Source organism: Nyctereutes procyonoides, unplaced genomic scaffold (genome assembly GCF_905146905.1).
Source record: "Nyctereutes procyonoides isolate TBG_1078 unplaced genomic scaffold, NYPRO_anot_genome, whole genome shotgun sequence".
NCBI classification, from domain to species: Eukaryota; Metazoa; Chordata; class Mammalia; order Carnivora; family Canidae; genus Nyctereutes; species Nyctereutes procyonoides.
The window spans coordinates 24,380,134-24,401,760 of record NW_026575030.1 but is presented as its reverse complement, the minus strand read 5'-3'; the positions used below and the strand labels follow the sequence as shown (position 1 = coordinate 24,401,760).

The 21,627-nt window shown below is 36.4% G+C and overlaps 1 protein-coding gene across 1 annotated transcript in view; it reads left to right on the top strand.

The window, feature by feature from the left end:
- The first annotated feature begins 10,469 nt into the window (after nucleotides 1–10,469).
- CD86 (CD86 molecule) overlaps nucleotides 10,470–21,627 on the top strand; it is a 63,675-nt gene continuing 52,517 nt past the window's right edge. The window contains 1 exon segment of the mRNA XM_055315789.1: nucleotides 10,470–10,558. Coding sequence (XP_055171764.1) covers nucleotides 10,534–10,558 — 25 coding nt within the window. The 5' untranslated portion in view covers nucleotides 10,470–10,533.

Here is a 21,627-nt window from a genome sequence, read left to right as displayed (position 1 = left end):
ACAGAAATAGATTTATGCTACCACCAAAGTCTAACATAACCCATAGGCTTTGAGGCCTACTGAAGATGATATTCCAACCTGATCTAAAGCAGATATTACACACAGGCTCCTTGCAGACCAAATTCAGCACATAGACATATTTTGTTTTTGCCTGAAGAATACTTTTTTTTCTTTCTTTGGCATCTTTTAAAACTTTTCCAAATTTGAAGTATAAGACAATTCTGAAATCTACACAAATCAAAGGTATATTGCTCAATGAACTGTAACTGTAATGTAAATATATCTTTGCAACTACCACTCTGGGCAAGTTAGAGATCAGTAATGAAATGGTGATTTCAGAAGCATCTCCTCATAACCCCTCTTTTTTTTTAATTTTTATTTATTTATGATAGTCACAGAGAGAGAGAGAGAGAGGCGCAGAGACATAGGCAGAGGGAGAAGCAGGCTCCATGCACCGGGAGCCTGATGTGGGATTCGACCCTGGGTCTCCAGGATCGCGCCCTGGGCCAAAGGCAGGCGCCAAACCGCTGCGCCACCCAGGGATCCCCTCCTCATAACCCCTCTTAATCACTCCCTTCCTTCTCCTCCCCAAAGGTAACCACCATTTTGACTTTTTATATTATAGATTGGTTTTGCCTCTGTTAACATTTATATAAAGAAAGTAATGTAGTACACATTTTTGGAGTTTGTCTCTTTCACTCAATATTGTATTAGCAAGATTAATCTATGGTTTTGCATGTATCTGTAAGTTTGTTAATTTCTATTTAAGAATAGTATTATATTGTTAGACCATAGCACAATTTATTTATCTATTGTATTGTTGATAAGCATTTTGTTAATACTATTTGGTTATTGTGAATAATGATGTTATAAACATTGTAAATGTTTAGAGAGCCATACACTCACCCTTTTTTTGCTTCTATGACTCAGGGCAAAATTGGTCATGGGGTATGTGTAGTGATTTTAATATATGTCCCCAAATTCTCTGACCCTCCTCTCTTCAAAAGAGGGGAGCTTAAATCCATGACCCTCAAGTGTAGGCTGGACTTAGTGACTCACTTCTAATGAATAGAGAAGCAGGAGTGAGGGTGTGTTCCCTCCAAGACTGGGTCAGAAAAGGCATTCCAGCTTCTTCCTTGTCCAGGTTGGTGGAAGCCAGTTACAATATCATGAGGACACTAAGGCAGTCCTATAGAGAAGCCCCATGGTGAGGAACTAAGAGGCTTCTGGACGATAGTCATCTGAGTGAACCATCTTGGAAGGAATTTTCTAGCTGCAGTCAAGTCTTCAGAAGTGCTAACATTTTGACTGTAAACTCATGAGAGACCCTGAGCCAAAACCCACATAACTAAGCTACTGTCAAATTCCTGAGGCACAAACAAGAGATAAAATATGTTTGTTGTTTTAAGCCACTAAAACAATATTGCTGTTATGCAGCAAGAGATTATCAATATAGTAAGCATATGTTCAACCTTAGGTTCTTCCAAATTTACCTACATACCACTAATGAGTGAAAGCTTTAGGGACGCCTGGGTGGCTCAGCAGTTAAGCATCTGCCTTCAGCTCAGAGTGTGATCCTGGAGTCCAGGATCGAGTCCCAGGCCCCAGTCCCATATCAGGCTCCCTCTGCTTATGTCTCTACTCTCTCACTCTCTCTCTCTCTCTCTCTCTCTCTCATGAATAAATAAAATCTTAAAAAAAGAGAGAAAGCTTTAATGTTCCACATCCTTGGCTATATTTGGGATTGACAGTCTTCAATTACGGCTTTACTAGTGGGTGTGTAATGGTATTGCATTGTGGTTTAATTTGCATTTCCCTGATGACTAATGAAGTTGAGCACTTTTTTTTGTGTGTTTATCAGCCTTCAGTACTTTTGGATATCCTTTTTTTGTCTTTGGTAGACTCTTTTGCTTATTTTTTTCTATTCAGTTTTCTATTGCTTTCTTGATTTATAGGAGTTTCTTATTGTATTCTGGATATGATCCTTTCTGTGGTTACACGGGTTAAAAATATCTTCTCCCAGTTTGTGACTTGCCTTTTTGCTCTCCAAATGATGTTGCTTGATGAACAGATGTTTTTATTAGTTATTTTGGAGAAACGTATCAATCTTTTAATATCTTTAAGATTTCAATGAATTATTTAAGAAATAAGGTCATGAAGATATTCTCCTCTGTCATCTCCTAGGAGCATTATATTTTGCTTTTTACATTTAGATCTACAATCCACATAGAACTGACATATGAAGTAGGGAGTTCCATTTTTCTCTTTCTTTTTAAGTAGGCTCCTCACTCAACATGGGGCTTGAACTCATGACCCTGAGATCAAGAGTTGCATGCTCTACTAACTAAGCCAGCCAGGAACCCCCTTCTTTTTTTCTCACACAGATATCCAATTGACCAAGCCTAATTATTGAAAGTTAATTCTTGTGTTTGCTTTAGCAGCACATATACTAAAAAAGAAAGTAAGAGAGAAGGGGAGGAAGGAAGAAAGGAAGAAGAAAAAGAAAGAAAGAAAGAAAGAAAGAAAGAAAGAAAGAAAGAAAGAAAGAAAGAAAGAAAGAAAGAAATCCTTTCCCTTCTGCTCAACAATGTCAGTTTTTCTAAAAGCAAAGTGTCTATACATCTGATTCTGGACTCTATTTTCTTTCATTGGTTGGTCTTTCTATTTGTTTGCCTACCCTTGTGCCAATACCACACTTTTTAAATTATTATAGCCTCATAACAGACCTTCATATCTACTAGAGTAAGTCCTTTCAGTTCATTTTCTTCTTTAAGAATGACTTGACTATTCTCAGCCCTTTGCATTTCCACACACATTTTAGAATCAACTTGTTAATTTACACAGAAATCTACTATGATCTTAACTGGGATTGCTTTATGTCAATAGATCAATTTGGGAGGAATTGCCATTTTTATATTTGTGAGGTTTCTAATTTATGAACTTAGTATATATCACTATTTGTTTTCATATTCTGCAATTTCTCTTAATATTTTAAAAAGTTTTTTAGGGTAAAAATATCATATATCTTCATGAGACTTATTTGGAGATGATATAATTTGATGGTAAATTATATCAATTTGAAAATCATTTTAAAAATCGTATTTTCTATTGTTTATGGCTGGTGTATAGACATTTGGTTGATTTTCTATATTGACCTTGTATTCAGCAAAATGATGTGTCTGGTTATTTTGGTTGAGTCCCAGAAATTGTATGAACTATATGAAGAAATATAGAAATTACTTCTGGTTTCACCAAGTATAGAGAGCTGTGAAGAGAGTTGTTCCCACCCTTACAACAAGAAAATGGGGAACAAAGTCCAAAACTAATAAAGATTCTTGAACTCTTAAGAAAATTGCTACCGCAGGGCAAAAATGTAACACAACATTAGGGAGAGACAAGCTCCTTTATAGAAAAACAGAATCAGAGCATTTGATTATCTGGGTCAGATGCCTCCTGATGCCATATAAGCCAGTAACAAGAACAGCTGGAAAACTAAAATAAATTTCTAAAGGCTGAGTGTGGGCCAGTATGATATGGTGAAGCCCTGGGGGGTTAGTACTTTGTTGAAGGGTTTCCTGTGAGAACCTCACCAGGAGCTAACAAGGAAAATTGGAGAAAACTCTGAGGATGTTTTCCTTACAGGGGTGGCTGGATGAGGGGGACTAGAAATTATTGCCAACACTCTGCTCCAAGCCACCTATTCTATCTCCTCTGTAAAACAAGTCTTAATCTGCAGGGATAATGGAAACAAAAACCATATCATTAGGGCACTGGTGGGAGCCAATTGATACTGGGGGAGGAAAACAGAATAAATGTTTACCCCTCGGAGAAAGTCAAGAATAGGTTCTGGCCCAGCGCAAGGTCCAGCGGAAGGCAAGAACACTAGTGAAGTTTCACAACGTCTGATGAAAACTGAAGCAATTAGAACATCAGAGAACTAGGCCTTGCCTACCCACCCCCTCTGCAGCCCCATAACCACTCTAATAAACACTGAGTAAAAATAAGAATGGAATACAGCTAGGAGAGCTGCAAAGACAGATTATTTTGGGGAAGCAGTTCAAAGGGAAGACTCAAAAAAAAAAAAAAAGCAGAAAGACAAGTGGAAGTGTAAAGCCAAGTGTAGAGTAGACAATGAGAGAAACACTGACAAACAGACCACACGAGGTATTGCTAGAGAAATTTGAAGCCTGTGAACTTAATCACTGAGTTTAACCATCGCAACACTGAACTTCCAACCCAACTCAACTCCAGACAAACAACACAAATCTCCATCACTAAGTCCTAGCAAAAGGAAAGGCAGGCTTATCTCTAAGCACAGAACATGTATACCTCAGTATCTATTATCTTGTATAACACATCTGACTTTGAACAAAAAATCATGAGTCTATCTTAGTCTGCTCAAGCTGTCATAACAAAATACTATAGACTGGGTGGTTTAAACAGCAGAAATTTATTTCTCACAGTTCCGGAGGCTGAGAAGTCCAAGGTCAGGGTGCCAGGGTTCTGTTAAGAATTCATTGTGGGGAGTCGCCTGAGTGGCTCAGCGGTTGAGTGTCTACCTTTGGCCCAGGGCGTGATCCTGGGGTCCCAGGATCGAGTCCCAAATCGGGCTCCATGCATGGAGACTGCTTCTCTCTTTGCCTGTGTCTCTCATGAATAAATAAATAAAATCTTTAAAAGAAAAAAAAGAATTCTTTGTGGGTTTTAGATGATTGCCTTCTCAATGTGTGCTCAGATGGTGGAGACAGAAAGCTAGCAAGCTCCCTGCTATCTCATCTTATATGAGCACTGATCCCATCATGAAATCCCCATCCTCATGACCTCATCTAAACTCAAATACTTGTCAAAGGTCACATCTCCAAAAACCATCACTTTGGGGGTGAAAGCCTCAACATATGAATTTGTGGAAGGATATAATTCAATCTACAGCAGAGGAATTCAAAATGGCAAGAAAAATCAAAATCTGAAGAGACAAAATGATCATCAAAACCAGACACAAATATGACGTATGTTGGAACTATCTTACAGGGAATTTAAAATAATTAATATGTTAAAAGATCTAATGGAAAAGGTAGACAACAGGCAGGAACAGACAGATATTTCAGCAGAGAAATGTAAAGTATAAACAAAAGAATCACATGAAAATGCTAGAAATAAAAACAAGTAGTAATGGAGATGAAAAATGCCTTAACCAGGCCCTGATACAACAGAAGAAAAAATTATGGAACTTGACAATATAATCATATAAACTTATCATATAAACTGATAAGCAAGAGGAAAAAACTAGGATGCGGAAAAAATAAACAGAACAGAGCAACCACTGAAGAGCTAAAGGAAAATATCAAATGTTATATATGTGTAACTGGAATCTCAGGAGCTGAGAGAAAGTATGAAATGGAAGAAATATATGAGAAAATAATGGCCATGGATTCTCTAAAATTAGTGCCACACCTCAAATCATAGATCTAAGCTCAGAAAACACTATGAAGGGAAAATACTAAAAAAGAAAATAAAACAAAGCCCACTCCTAGACATATCGTATTTGTATTAGTTTCCTAGGGCTACCATAACAAAATATTATAGACTGGGTAGCTAAAATAACAGAAAGTTATTTCTCACAGTTTTGAATGCTGCGAGTTCAAGATCAAGGGCTGGCAGGGTTAGTTTCTTCTGAGGTATCTCCTCTTGCCTTGCATATGGCCACCTGTTTGCTCTATGTTCACATGGTCATCTCTCTGTCCATGGATATCATCCATGGTGTCTTTTTTGTGTGTCCAAACTTCCTCTTTTCATAAGGAGGCCAGTGAGATCAGATTAAGGGCCCCCATAATGGCCTCGTTTTAACTGAATCACCCCTTTACCGCCCATATCTCCAAAAATAGTCATATTCTGAGGTATTTGGGATTAGGACTTCAGCATTTGAATTTTGGACACAATTCAGTCTATACCAAAATCAAACTGCTGGAAACCAAAAGCAAAGAAAAAGTCTTGAAAATACTCAGAGAAAAAAATATTACCTACTAAAGAAAAGGTACAAGTTTATAGTGGACTTTTTCTCCCAGAAGCTATGCAAGAAGCCAGTAATATGCTTTGAAATTGGAAAGTGTGATGTTTCCCTCTTTGTTTTTCTTTCTCAAGAAAGCTTTGGCTAAGTCTTTTGTGGTTCCATACAAATTTTAGGATTTCAGTGAGAATTAGCATCTTTATCTTATTCCTGATCATAGGGAAAAAGGTTTCAGCTTTTTACCATTGGGCATGATGTTAGCTATGGGCTTGTCATATATGGCCTTTATTATGTTGAGGTACATTTCTTCTGCACCAATTTGTCAAGAGTATTTTTTTTTAATCAAGAAAGGAGGTTAAATTTTGTCAAATGCTTTTTCTGCTTTTCTATTAAGATAATTATATGATATTTACTCTTCATTCTGTTAATGTGGTATATCATGTTTATTGATTTGCATATGTTGTATCATCCTCAAAACCCAGCGGTAAATCCTACCCAATCATGGCGTATGGTCTTTTTAATGTACTGCTGAAGTCGGTTTGCTAGTATTTTTAAAGAATTTTTGCATCTGGGCACCTGGGTGGCTCAGTTGGTTAAGCATCTGCCTTCAGCTCATGTCATGATCCCAAGGTCCTGGATCAAGTCCCACGTGAGGCTCCCTGCTCCACAGGGAAGAGTCTGCTTCTCCCTCTACCCCTCTTCTCTATTTGTGCTCTCTCTCTTTCCCTCTCTCATACTCTCTCTCCCTCTCTCAAATAAATAAATAATAAAATTGTTTTTAGAAAATAATTTTTGCATTGATGTTCATCAGGAGTATTTGCTTATAATTTTCTTTTTTATGATAGTGCCCTTATCTAGCTTTGTAATGACAGTAAACCTGGTCTTGTAAAATGAGTTTGGAATTGTTCCCTACTCTTCAGTTTTTTGGAAGAGTTTGAGGAGGATTGGCAATATTCCTTTTTAAATGTTTGGTAGAATTCACCTATGAAACTGTCAGGTCCTGGGCATTTTCTTGGTTGTAGTTTTTGATTACTGCTTCAATCTCCTAATTCATTATCGATCTCAGATTTTCTATTCTTTGTAATTCAGTCTTGTCAGGTTATATGTTTCTAGGATTTTATCCATTTCTTCTAAGTTATCCAATTTGTTGGTGTGTATTATTTTTGCCAATTCTATCTATTTATTCATTTTTAATTGAAGTGTAGTTGACACACAATGTTGCTTTAGTTTCAGGTGTATGACATAGTGATTTGACAAGTTTATATGTCATTCTATGCTCACCAGAAATGTAGCTCTCATCTATCACCATACAACATTATTATAATACCATTGACTATATTCCCTAACCTGTACCTTTCATTCCTGTGACTTATTTATTCCATAACTAGAAGGCTGTATCTCCCACTCTCCTTTATCTATTTTACCCATCCCTCCACTACCTTCACCTGTGGCAACCATCAATTTGTTCTCTGTATTTATGGATCTGTTTTTGCTTTTTGTTGGTTTATTCATTTGTCTTGTTTTTTAAGATTCCACATATAAATGAAATCATATGGTATTTGTCTTTCTCTGTCTGACTTATTTCACTTAGTGTAACATCCTCTAGGTCCATTCATGTTGTTACAAATGCGAAGATCTCATCCCTTTTTATGGCTGAGTAATATTCCAGTGTGCATATATACTGTATTTTTTAAAAGATTTTATTTATTTATTCATGAGAGACAGAGAGAGAGAAAGAGGCAGAGACACAGGCAGAAGGAGAAGCAGGCTCCATGCAGGGAGCCTGACGTGGGACTCAATCCAGGGACTCCAGGATCACGCCCTGGGCCGAAGGCAGACGCTAAACCACTGGGCCACCCAGTGGTTTAGTGATCCCCATATACTGTATTTTCTTCATCCATTCACCTATGGATTGACCCTTGGGTTGGTTCCATAGCTTGGCTATTATAAATAATACTTCAATAAACATAGGAATGCATAGATCTTTTCAAATTAATGTTTTCCTTTTTTTGTGTAACTATCTGGTAGTGGAATTACTGAATTATATGGTATTTCTATTTTTAATTTTTTGAGGAACCACCATACTATTTTCCACAGTGGCTGCACCAATTTACATTCCTACCAACAGTGCACAAGGATTCATTTTTCTACACATCCCACCAACACTTAATATTTTTTGTTGTTTTGATTCTAACCATTCTAACAGGTGTAAAGTGGTATCTCAGTGTGGTTTAGATTTGCATTTCCCTGATGATTAGTAATGTTGAGGTCCTTTTCATGTGCCTGTCTTATTGGCATGTAATTGTCCATCATATTCTCTTTCTATCTTTTGTATTATTGTGGTATCAATTGTAATGTCTCTTCTTTCATTTATAATTTTATTGATTTGAATCTTTTCTTCTTGTTCTTAATCTAGTTAAAGGCTTGTCAATGTCATTTATCATTTTGAAACCAACTATTAGGGTGCCTGGGTGGTTCAGTCAGTTAAGTAGCTGCCTTCACCTCAGGTCATGATCTCAGGGTCCTGGGACTGAGCCCCATCTTGGGCTCCCAGCTCAGCAGGGAGTCTCCTTCTCCCTCTGCCCCTTCCCCTGCTCATGCTCTCTTTCTCTCTTTCTCTCTCTCTGAAATAAATAAATAAAATCTTTTTAAAAATAAAACCAACTGTTAGTTTTTATGGTCTTTTCATTGTCTTTCTAGTGTCTATTTCTATTTACTTCTGCTTCAATCTTTATTTTTTCCTTTCTTCTGTTGACTTTTGGGTTAGTTTGTTTTTTCTAGGTCCTAGTGGTGCAAAGTTAGATTGTTTATTTGAGATCTTACTTTTTTCTTAATGTAGGCATTTATTTCTATGAACTTCCCTTTAGAACTGCTTTTGCTAGATCCCATAAGTTTTTGTAATTTGTGTTTTCATTTTTGCTGCCTCAAGAATCTATTTTGATTTTCCTTTTGATTTCTTTGAACCACTGATCACTTCTAAGTTAGTAATTTGAGTCTTCTCTCTTATTTTCTTAATTTATTTGCTGCTAAAGGTTTGTTAATATGTTTTATTTTTCTGAAGAACCAATTTTGGAATTCATTGATTTTCTCTACTGCTTTTTTATTCTCTATTTCATTTATCTCTGTTTCAATCTTTACAATTTCCTTCCTTCTGGTATCTTTGGGTTTGGCTTGTTCTTTTTCTAGTTCCTTAAGTTGTAAAGTTAAGTTGTTGATTTGAGATTTTTTTTATGGAGATCTTTCTTAATTTTTAAAGTAAGTGTTTACATCTATAAACTTCCACCTTAGCACTTGCTTTCACTGTGCCCTTCCTCCCCTTTCATTTTTCTCTTTTTCTCCCTTTTTTGGAGCCAGGCAATCAAGACAATAGCTTCTGTATCCTTATGCTTTTTATATTAATTCATTTCTTACTATTCTGGAGCACATATTCAAGTAATTTATTTAGGAAGATTATCTTTGTAGCAGTATTTTTGTTGTTGTTCTGTCTGCTTGATAATACACTTCTATTGATCTTCATACTTAATTGGTATCTTCTCTAGGTAAAGAATGCTACCTCAAAAGTCTATAGATATTGTTTTGTGGGGTTTTTTTTACAGGATTTAGTAAGAGATTGAGCTGTTTTATCTTTCTCTGTAGACATCCTACTTTTTCATTTTGCTTTTAGCTTTCAATATCTTTGTAACTTTAAATGCTCATCATGATTTATCTGGAGGAAAATCCATTTTCTTAAAGTTTTTTTTTTTGACAATCTGAATCCTTTGAAATCGCTCAAAATGTCCTTTCAGTTCACATGTGGACATTTATTTTCTTCTGAAAATAGTTTCCACTTGAGGAATTTTATGTTTCTCTCTCAAGTACATCTCTTAATTTCAGGATACTGCTTTTTCCCCCCAGACCTCTATTTCAGGAAATTTCTCTTGAACCAATTTAATTTTTGTCTATAGTAAGAATGAAATAATAAAAGCAGTAGTTTTTGTTTGACCTCCTCGGTTGTGCAGCTCTCACAGGACTTTCCCTTGCCCTCAAAGTTCAGTGAATCCTCTATTATCTCTGTGGTGGAAATCAGTAGGAAGAGGCTATTCACTCCCAATCCACATCCATAATAAATCATACTTTTTATTTTCTTACCAAAACTGTAAGATATTCTTTATTCTATTTATAAATACAGAGAGGTTTTTTTCTTTTTAATTATTTTATTTTCTAGGTTTTTTGAGGGAATTTCAAGAGGGGAAATTTTAGTCAGCCTCATCTTAATGTCAGGTCTGGAACTCAAGCCACCGAATTATTTTTAAAAATATATTTAGATGCAGATCAGTGAATTCAAGTGCAAGGAAAGGGTTAAATTTCTTCCACAAGTGTTGGCAAAATCTGTAGAAAAAAGAGGAACAGCCTTTATTGAAGAAAGTTACAGGATATACAGTCATTGAGAGGAAGGCTTTCACAGGCGTAGAAAGGGTTGCTCCTCCTTCCACTCTAACACAGACTAGTACAGAGACAAGAGTCATTCCCAGACGTTAGCACAACAGCAGATGCAGCCAAGATGTATCTCAGATGGTGAGTGATCATTCTTATTTTTCTTTGAAAGGCAATTAAGAGTTAAGTTACCTCAGCAGCAGACTGACGGTGAGGATGGTGCTCTGTTTTCTGTCCTTTCTGTTCAAGAATGCTAATATGTATTAAGGGTATAGTTATGCACAATTCAAGAGCAGGAACACCTGGGATAAAAAACAATCTATGCTGTGAAAAATCAGATGAAGTCCTAGAAGCCATTCTCCCCATCTGAGAGCATCCACTCTAGGTTGATCCTGTAGCTCCAAGGCAGGGGATCTTTTAAAACTTATTTCTACCAAGACACTTGACTGCCACTCAAAGTTAAGAATTATTTGAGATACCAAAAAGTTTACTGGATATTGGGGGTTTTTGAAGTTATTGATTTTGATTTTTTAAACTTTTTTTTTCAAATACTTAAATGTTGCACTTGTTGATTTTAAGAATCAGAACAAAATTATACACATCTGTATAAGCATTACAAAGGCTAGAGAGTAAATTTTGTATACACAAAAGATTGGTCAGGTTGACCTGGGGGCAGAGGAATGAGATAGAGAAGGTAGAAGGAGAGAGGCCAAGGGAAAGGAAAAGGAAGATGAGGTGTAAGAAGAAAATGCAGAATGTAGAAAATGAGTCACAAACAGGCCATGAGAGATTCTGAGGAGAGTTAGGAGGAAGAAAGAAGTAAAGTACTAATTCAATTAGCTTCCCAGTATTGAACAAACATGATGTACATAACATTATTCATATTATGTCACTGGATTTTAATCTTCACAATGACTCTCGGAAGGATAATCCCATTCTGTTTTATAGATAAGATCACGGTGGTTTAAAGAACCTAAATAACTTGGTAGGGTCACACTGCTCATAAGGAGTGAAGCTACAATCTTTCTTGCTGCTTTGCTCTGTACCACAAGGTTTCTCCCTGTGTGGCATACCCCCATAGCTGTGATTTACTAGAAGCAGTCACATCCACCCTCCTCTTAGATGGGGGCAGGCGGGATCAGTCATTATTTATTACTCTTCTTTGAAAATCTACATAACCCTCGTCTATGCAGTGCTTACTGATTAGGGAAACAGCTTTGCTGATTTTATTTCAGAAGATTAGAATTTAATTTCCAAGTAAAGAGTCTTTTTCCTTGCAGTAGAGTTTTGAAATATTACACATGTATGAAAAAAAATTCAGAATTTATCATTTTTGTGGAACTATAGAAGTGATACCATTTAATTATGTTAACATTGCCTAACATCTTTAGAAACAGACCACTGTCTATATTGTTCTTAAGATTCACTCTTTCACAGTGCCTGAAAATTGATAATGATCAGAAAATTTTAAAATATAAATGACCAATAAATAATGTTTAATCTCATCAGAAATAAAAGAAATGCTAATTAAAACAGTGAAATATTATTTTTCTTTATCAAAATGGCAGATTTCTTTTTAAAAAGTAGAATGTTTCTAAGGAGGGAAGAACATCTATACCCTTATTACTTGCTAATGGTAATATAATCTTTCTGGACAAAAATTTGGTGTTACAAATCAGAAGTCTTTAAAAGTGTATATGCTCTTTAACCAAGAAGTTCAACTTTTAGAAATTTCTTGTAAAGACATAATCATATATTTGTAAAATTTTAGAGACACAAATATTTTTCTTATTGTTTCTGATAGTAAAAATCTTTGCAATAACTTAAATGTCTTAAAATAGGTAATTGGTTAATTATGGAACATCCATAATGGAATATCATGAAATCATTAAAAATTCTATTATAGAACAATTTTAATGTCTTTAGCTAAAGAAAAAAAAGCAGAATATACAGTGCTACTACTTTTATACATGAAACCTGTACACACACAATGTTAATCAGAAATACAGATGATTTTTATTTTCTACGTTATGCTTTTGAACTTGGATTACATCTGCAGGCAGAAAAATAAAACTAGATAATTAAAAAAAGGAAATCAATATTTGGCTTCTCTCAGAAAAGCAGATAACTGTCTAGTACTATGTGATAACTCATAATTTGTGGAATTCCATTTTTAGAGTTTTGGCCCTTTGTGTTTAACTTTTTTTTCTCTTGACTCCTCTTCAGAATATACTCACTAGATACTAATAGGCCTGTTTTCATAGAATGTGCTATGTGGAAAGATCAGAGCACTCACTTCCATATTTTACAGCTGTGATGCCATGGCTCTAGAGTGAGCTGCATATTGGGAGGAAGAAGAGAGCAGTGGTTAAGTGGCCATGCTTTGGAACCAGAGTGCTGATGCTGGAATCCTAGCTTCTCCTGCTTTTTGTCTGTGTGACCTTGGGCAAGTTGCTTAAAATTGTGATCTTCAGTTAAGAAACTGCACAATGAGGTCACAAGTCCTAAGGTGGTTGTGAGAGATAACCCATATAAAGTGCTTAGAACCTTGCTCTGATAAGTAATCAGTAATTATCATTAGTTGTTTTACTATTAGGATTAAAAGAGGGGAAGTGATTCATCCGAGATTACACAATTACTTGATGCCAGTGCTAGGACTAGAATTCAGGAAGTTTTTTTTTCCCAACAGAAGTGTGTAATACCCTCTGAATCTGTTATGACAGGCTGGCACCCAGTGATGTTGACCAGAAATAGAGTCTGAGGACAAGGCCAACCACTTCCAGGGAGTGACTCTGATCACAATGAGAAGCCAAGTACTGGAAAGGAAGAGAAGCTAAGAAAGCAGAGAGTCAGTTTAGGTTTGGGGATGAAGCCTGGATCAGAGATGGTACAGAAGGGATGGCTCAGAGATATGCTGAGGCTTTTATAGACCACTAGCTATGGATTTCATGAGAGGGTCAACATGGTTTAAAGACCCAAGGTCTGGGGGATTAAGTAGACAGATGGGGGAACTGCAAGTATAGCTGTGAGAAGATGCCTGACAGATAGTAATAACAGAAAATGAGGTAGAAACTAGGAGGGGCCAGACCATCCAGAGCCTGGGCATCCAGCTGTGATTATCATAAAGTTGCAGCCTAAGTTTGAAGACTAATAAACAAGCAGAGATCTGATAAAGTTGCTTTAAAAGATTCTTCTGGCAGCAGAGTGCAGAACTGATTCTGGTGACAAGGAATTCGTTTAGGAAATTATTGGAATAATCCAAGGAGAGGTGTTGAGGACATGAAACCAGGGCAGTTATTGGGGATTAAGAAAGGAAAGGATACATTTAGAAGATATTTAAGCGCAAGGATTGACAGGATTTGGTTTCTGAAAGATGTGGAGCTTGGAAGGAGAAATCTAAGTACACAGTGCATCCTTCATAAAATGAAGGATATAGGAAGTAGATTGGATTTGAGCCAGGGGACAGAGAGGACTAAAGGTAAGTTCATTTTTGAACATGCAGCATTTGAGATCCTGTGGAGCTGCTGGATGGTGATGCCTAAGGAGTCAAGTGAATGTACAGGTCCAAAGCTCAAAAAAGAGGTATAGACTGGAATAGATATTGGCAGTATTCAGCATCAGTACCGCTGAAAGCTGAAATTCTCATTGTGGGTATGATCACTGGGGAGAGAGGATTATGGAGTGAGAAGAAGCCAAGGATGGAACCTGGAAAACCTTGATGTTTAAGGAAGGAGATGAAGATGAAGAGTCCACAATAGACATCACAGAGGAACTAGAGAGATGGAGCAAAGCAGGAGAAAAGTGATGTCATAGAAACCAAGGGAAGAGATAGGTGCAAGCAAGAAAAGGACTTGGCCAGGGGAAGACAAACTGTTTTACCAAACTTTTACAATAAACACATGAGATACAACAGAAAACAATTAGCCTAAGGACTAAGTGTTCATGGTTGAATTGTGTCCCGCCAAAATCGATATGTTGCAATCTTAACCTCAGTACCTCAGAATGTGGCTGTATTTGGAGATAGAATCTTTACAGTGACTCTCAAGTCAAAATGAGGTCATTAGTGGGCCCTGATCGAAGATGATAGGTGTGCTGGTAAAGAAAACTTAGAGAAACATGCATAGAGAGAGAAGACATTGTGAAGAGCCTTGGAGAAGACCATTCACAAGCCAAGGAGAGAGGCCTGGAACAGAGCCATCCCTTGCAGGCCTCAGAAGGAACAAGAGCTGCTGACACCTTCATTTAGGACTTCTGGCTTCCAGAACTGTGACACAAAAAACTTCTGTTGTTTAAGCCACAGTTCATGGTACTTTGTTATTATAACCCTAGCAAACTAATACACTCGGTGAGTGTGCATAATATCTTGGTGAGAAAAGTGCATGCAGCCAGAGAAAAAAACTGGGCCTAAGTGTTTAGGGGAGGGAAGAAAAAGCATTATGTCACTGAAGCTAAGAGAAGGAAAATATTTCACAAAGCAGAGGGTGGTCACAGTGTCAAATTCTGCAGAAAGGTAAAGTAGGAAGATGGAAAATGTCAGTCCAGAGGCCTTTGGTGACCTCTGCAGAGATCTCCCGGATGAGTAGAGGGAGCAAATCATAGCGAGTTGAGAATACAGAGGCAGTACATGGAGCATTCCTGCAAACATCTGGCGATGACAGATCTCCTCTCTGGACCTAACTCACCTCTGCTGTCCACAACAGCTACACGGAAACAACCTAGAGTCCAGTCAGCCAGACCTGGAGTTTTCCCTCCTCTAATTGCTAAACCCGGTGTGTGTGTGTGTGTGTGTGTGTGTGTGTGTGTGTGTGTGCACAGATAGTGTTTTTTTCCTACCAAACTGGTTTGGGGAGGTTTTCAGGGAGAAAAGAATTTCTGAGGCTATCGTTTTACAAATTAGAACTGACACAGGTTCCATTCTGTTTTGTAAAGCTGTAAAGAAGTTGTTATTTGAGACTTCTCAGAGATGAAGACTGTGGTGAATCTGGTGATGTAATAAAGAAGAAAACAAATGCAAGTGGAATTTTGGGGCTCACTCATAATTTAAACAGAAAAATGTAGTAGAATTAGAATAAATAAGTATTGAAGCATTTTCTTAGAAAGTTTTGAAGTCAAAATAAGTCTAAAATTTGCTAAAATTTGCTTTCTGTAGTCTCAGAGATATTATCTGCCAAACAATCCAAATGTCACAGTTTTATATTATAAGAGATCAAATTAATCCAATTTGACTATACTAAAAGATCTAATAAAAATAAAAAGGAATGAAGAGTTAGTTAAGTAAACCAATTAGTCAGTATCAACCAGAAACTAATCATGGGATAAAACATGAAAAAATAACTACCCAAAAGATAAACCTAGATCATCATCCTCGTCTTACAACTCTTTTCAGCCAAGAGAACAATAAATTTTTATCAAGAACCTGATCGTTTTAAGGAACTGCGTAGAATAGTGTAAATAGGAAGAGAGACCAACAATTGTAAAATGACAAAAGCAATGCAATGTAGTTAATAATTAAGCAATGCTTAAAAATAAATGTAAATGACAAAAAAAATGGTCCTTTTCACTAGGTATTAAGGAAATGCCAATTCAAGATCCAATGAAATATTTTAATTTATCAAATTAAATAGTAAACAGACAATCCAATTCAAAAATGGGCAAAAGGTATACAGAGACATTTTCTCAAAGAAGATATATACAGATGACAAGTAAGCACACGAAAGGATGTTCAACATCATTAGCTATTACGAGAATGAAAATTAAACCCACAGTGAGCTATCACTACACACCTGTTAGAATGGCTAGAAAAAATAATGCTAACATCAAATGCTTGCAGAAAGCAGACAAACTGGATCACTCATATTTTGCTGTTGGGTGTGTAAAATGGTATAGCCACTCTGGAAAACGGTTTGACAGTTTCTTACAAAACTAAACATATACTTATCATATGACCCAGCAGTTGCAGTCTTGGACACTTATTTCAGAGAAATGAAAAACCTATGTTCACACGAAAACCAAAACATGAATATTCATACCAGATTTATTCATAATATTCAAAAACAGAGGGAAAAAATATCCTTCATTAAGTGAATGGTTAAACAAACTGTGGTACATACATACTGTGGAATAATATTCAGCAATAAAAGGAAAGAACTATTGATATACACAAGAACTTGGATGAATCTCCAGAGAATTAAGCTAAGTGAAAATGCCAATCCCAAAATGTTACATATCATATGATTCCATTTATATGTCATTCTTGAAGTAACAAAATCATAAAGACAAGAAAGCAGATCGATGGTTTAACCATGGGTCATGGAGAAAGGAGGAGGTAGTAGCTACCTAGGGTTAGCACAAGGGAACTTTGTGGTGATGGAATATTTCCTTACCATTACATGAATTCACACATGTGATAAAATTGCATAGAACTACACACACACACAGATGAATGCACATAAAACTGGTCAGATCTAAATAAGCTCTGTGAATTATACCAATGTCCATCTCCTGGTTTTAACTGTTGTACCACAGTAATACAAGATGTTACTGTTGGGAGAAAGTGGGTGAAGGGTACACAAGACCTCCTTACATATTTTTTCTACTTTTTTTGCCTCGTAAATTATTTCAAAATAAAGCATTTAAAAATTAATTTAAGATACAACTCAACACCCAAAAAACAAATAATCCAATTAATAAATGGGCAGATTACACGAACAGACATTTCTCCAAGGACATACAAATAACCAATAGATGCATGAAAAGATGCTCAACATCACTCTTTATCAGGGAAAGGCAATCAAAACTACAATGAGATATCACCTCATATCTATCAGAATTGCTACAATCAAAAACACAAGAAACAAGTTGTTAGCAAAAATGTGGAGAAAAAGGAACCTTTGTGCACTGTGTGGTGGGAATGCAAACCGGTACAGCCACTGTGGGAAACAGTATGGAGGTTCCTCAAAAAGTTAAATATAGAACCTTTCTATGATCCAGTAATTGCACTCCTTAGGGTATTTACCTGCAAAATACAAAAACACTAATTCAAAAAGATACATGCAACCTTATATTTATTGCAGCATTATTTGTAATGGAAGCAGCTGAACACAAACACAGATACACAGACACAATGTAATATTACTCAACCATAAATAAGAATTAAATCTTGCCATTTGCAAGAACATGGATGGAGCTAGAGAGTAGAATGCTAAGCGAAGTAAATCAGAAAAAGACAAATACCATATAATTTCATTTTACATGAAATTTAAGAAAAAACACAAATGAGTAGAGGGAAAAAAGAGAGAGAGACAAACCAAGAAACAGATTCTTTTTTTTTTTAAGATTTTATTTATTTATGCATGGAGACACACACACACACACACACACAGAGAGAGAGAGAGAGAGAGAGAGGCAGAGACACAGGCAGAGGGAGAAGCAGGCTCCATGCAGGGAGCCTGATGTGGGACTCTATCCTGGGACTCCAGGATCAGGCCCTGGGCCAAAGACAGGCGCTAAACTGCTGAGCCACCCAGGCATCCCACAAGGAACAGATTCTTAATTACAGAGAATTAACTGATGGTTACAAGAGAGGAGACAGGAGGGGGGATGGGTGAAACAGGGATGGGAATTAAACAGTACACTTATCATGATGAGCACTAAGTAATGTATAGAATTGTTGAATCACTATATTGTATACTTGAACTAATATAGCATGTATGTTAACGATACTTGAATTAAAATTAAAAACAATTTAAAAAGGCAATTTAAAGAAACCCAAAATGTTCATCTTCACTAAATATTAAAGAAATGCTAATGTAAACACCAATGAGGTATTTTTAGTTATCAATGAACAATTTATATTTTGTTGGGGTGAACATAATAATGTTAGTGAGGTGGCTCAGCTGGTTAAGTGTTGACTCTTGATTTTAGCTCAGGGCATGATCTCAGGATCATGAGATCAAGCCCTGCATCGGGCTCCACACCTAGGATTCTCTCTCTCCCTCTGCCCTTTTCCTGTTCACTCTCTCTTTCTCTCTAAAATAATAATAATAATAATAATAAAATGTACAAGAAGAATGGTATTTTAGATACTATTGATTGTGGGATTATGAATGCCTATAACTTTTCTGGAAAGCAATTTGTCAACTATAAGAAGCTTAAAAATTCTTAAAAACACTCATTCTGGCCAACTGCCTATTTCTCTGTTCTTAGTAATTTTTTCAGTTCATTCAGCATCTGTTCTAGGCCTTTGGCTACACATTAGAAATATGCCAAAATGAGTAACATGATTTCTGAAGGTAAATATATCAAATATGATGATTAAAAAAAAATAACAGTGAAGTTTGCAAGGTTCCACAGAAGAATGAGGGTAGCTGCTTTCCATTTATCTGTAGGCAGTATGTCTTGGATCAATGTCAGAGCTTTGAATAAGTCCAGCAGGTGTCAAATAATAAGTAGTTAATAAGTAGTTCTGTGTTTACCAGCAGCATTACCTTGCAGAAGCTACTGGGCCCCCTGAAATTCGGTGCCTTCATCTGTAAAATGTGGTTATGAGTACTTACTTACCAATGCCATGAGGCTTATGGGAGTTTATAGTGTATTTGAAGTCTTGTGGAAATAAAATATTTTAGTCTTCACATTCTTTTCTTTAAACCTATTATTTTCTATATTTTAAATTGTGTTAAATTTCCTTAGCTCTGCCTTTTCTGATTCAGTTTTAGCAAATGAATTCTTATTTAAATTCAGAAGTCACAATAGTAAACCTCTAATTATAGATAAGAGAAGAACAGGCTCAATGCAGGTGAATAAGGTGAAAGCCAAGCAACAAAGCCACATAAAGCATATTTTATGTAAGGTATGATGCCAAAAACATTAAAATAAAATCCTGTCCTATAATTGGTAATTATGTATGCCTTCATGAAGCTATGAAAACCCCTGTTTTAGCCTTCTGGACTTCAAATATGTTACGCCTGCTAATGTCTGCTCTTATAAAGACTTGTTTGCTTTATTAGTCATTGTGGGTAACATATTCAAATTTGCACTTCTAAATCTAGAAGATATATAAACTACCACTTTTGTTTATTATAAAAAGGATTATTCCTCTTCTGTAACAATTTCACCTTTAAGAATATAGATAAATAATAAGAAACATGGAAAAGATGTGTGTACAAAAATGTTTATTATAGCATTATTTAATGTAATGAAAAATAAGAATCAACCTAAATTTTTCATAGTAGGTGAATGGTTAAGTAAATTAAAAATGAAGCTGTTGATGACTTGTGTGTATCTGTGTGTGTGTTGATGACTTTTTAATGACCGAAGAAGACATAAGCCTATGGAATTATAAGGAAAAGAATGCATAGAAATAACATAGCAAGCAAGTCTGTCAAAGTAGTCACAGTGGTTACCTCTAGATTGATGAGATTAGAGAAATAGGGCTTTTTCTTTAAAATTGCTAAATCTACAGTGAATTTATATTACTCTGCTCAGCAGAATGAAATCAAGTTAAAAAAGCAATTTAATGGTGAGGGACAGTGTCTAAATCAGGAGTGGCAAAGAATACCTACAGAGGCCCTCAGATAAGAGAAGTGCGAAGAGGCCTATAGTTCATTGTACCCTCATGGCACATGAATGGTGGAGACTTCATTACATAAGCAGATGAGCACCATGTTGAGCAATGCTGCTGGTCACCACTCTGTTGTTTTGTGTGCAGGAGTGTGGTCCAGTACAACCTAATCTAATTTTTTGAGAGAAGTAAGAAAGATAACCTTAAAAAAAAAAAAAGATAACCTTAAAGGTGAAATGTCCTGATTTTTATGTAATGCCTCAATGTCTGGAGGGTCTGGTTTGGCTCAGGCCACCAGTTTTGAACTCTGACCTCTGTTAGTGCAACAGAAGTTCAGAGGAGAGTGAGATCACTGTGAATGGAGGGGTTTAAGAATATATCACGTTCCAGGCTATAGTGAATCAGCGCTAGAAAAGAGGGATCTGGGACTATTTGCTTATTCACTTATTCAATAAAATTTTATTTAGTGTTGAGAAAATAAAGATGAATCAGATAAAGATCCTATTTAGCAGCTACTAAGGGAGAAGGTTTCACCATAGCTAACATTTCTTACCACATGCAGGCATTATGGCATACTATATCACATTATATATTATTTCATTTAATCCTTACAACTCCAGGAGGTAGATAATATTATTATCCTCCATTTTCCACAAGTGAAAACTAAATTTTAGAGATGTTAAATAACTTGACCAGGTCACAGAGCTGATACAGAGCCAGGATTCCAGACCCCAACCTAATTCTAGACCAAATCTCTGAACAAACATTATAAGAGCATATATTATGGGAGATCAAGGGAGAATGAGATTACTCTTAGCAGCAAGACTGATTTGTGGGTGGAAAGATTTGTACTCAGAGACAGCTATGTTGTGTCATGGTCCAAAACAAGCTCTAGCAACCAAATGATAAAGATAAGAACTAGGAAGCAATAGGTCTGGGATAGAGGTTGAAAATTAAAAGTTGGTAGGCCAAAAATGGTACATACATGGACTGTAATCTTTAAAAATTAAAAAAAAAACCCTTAAATTATAATTAGTTACCAATACTTTAAAAATCTGGAGAATTCACATAAAACAGAATACCCGGTAACACTGGGCCCACATTCCCAACTGGTGAATCTAGAAAAGGTTGCTCAACTTCCAATGGGGTTCTCCTTTTCCTATGTGGCCTATTTTGCTCATTTATTTTCATTACCTGCCAGGACACTGCAGGCACTTGAGTCTAAAACCCCTGGCTACACAGTGAGGCATCAGCAGTTGGGAAAACATAACCAAATGGAATAAGACAGACAAGAGCTGGGAGCTGCAGAAGCTAGGGGTTTTGAAAACATGGATCCAGCAAGACACTTCCCCCAGGGCGCTAGATCCTAAGGCAGATCCTCTTCCTTTCTGATTGGGCTGGAACTGGTCCCAAGATATTTGCTTGGGGGCTAGGAGGAAGTGGATTAGTAAAGACAGAGGGGAACTTGTCTGAGGGCTCAGTGGAGTAGGTGGAAATTTGAAGGACACGAAGAATTTAGACAGCAGGAAGCAGAAAAGTTAATAGGCCCATGCAGTGGCTCACCCAAGTTTCTGTTTTCAAGAGAATTCTCTGGCTGGTTAAGTGTTTAGTTGCCAGGAAAAGAAGTCAGAAAAAAAAGGAAAACAAACAC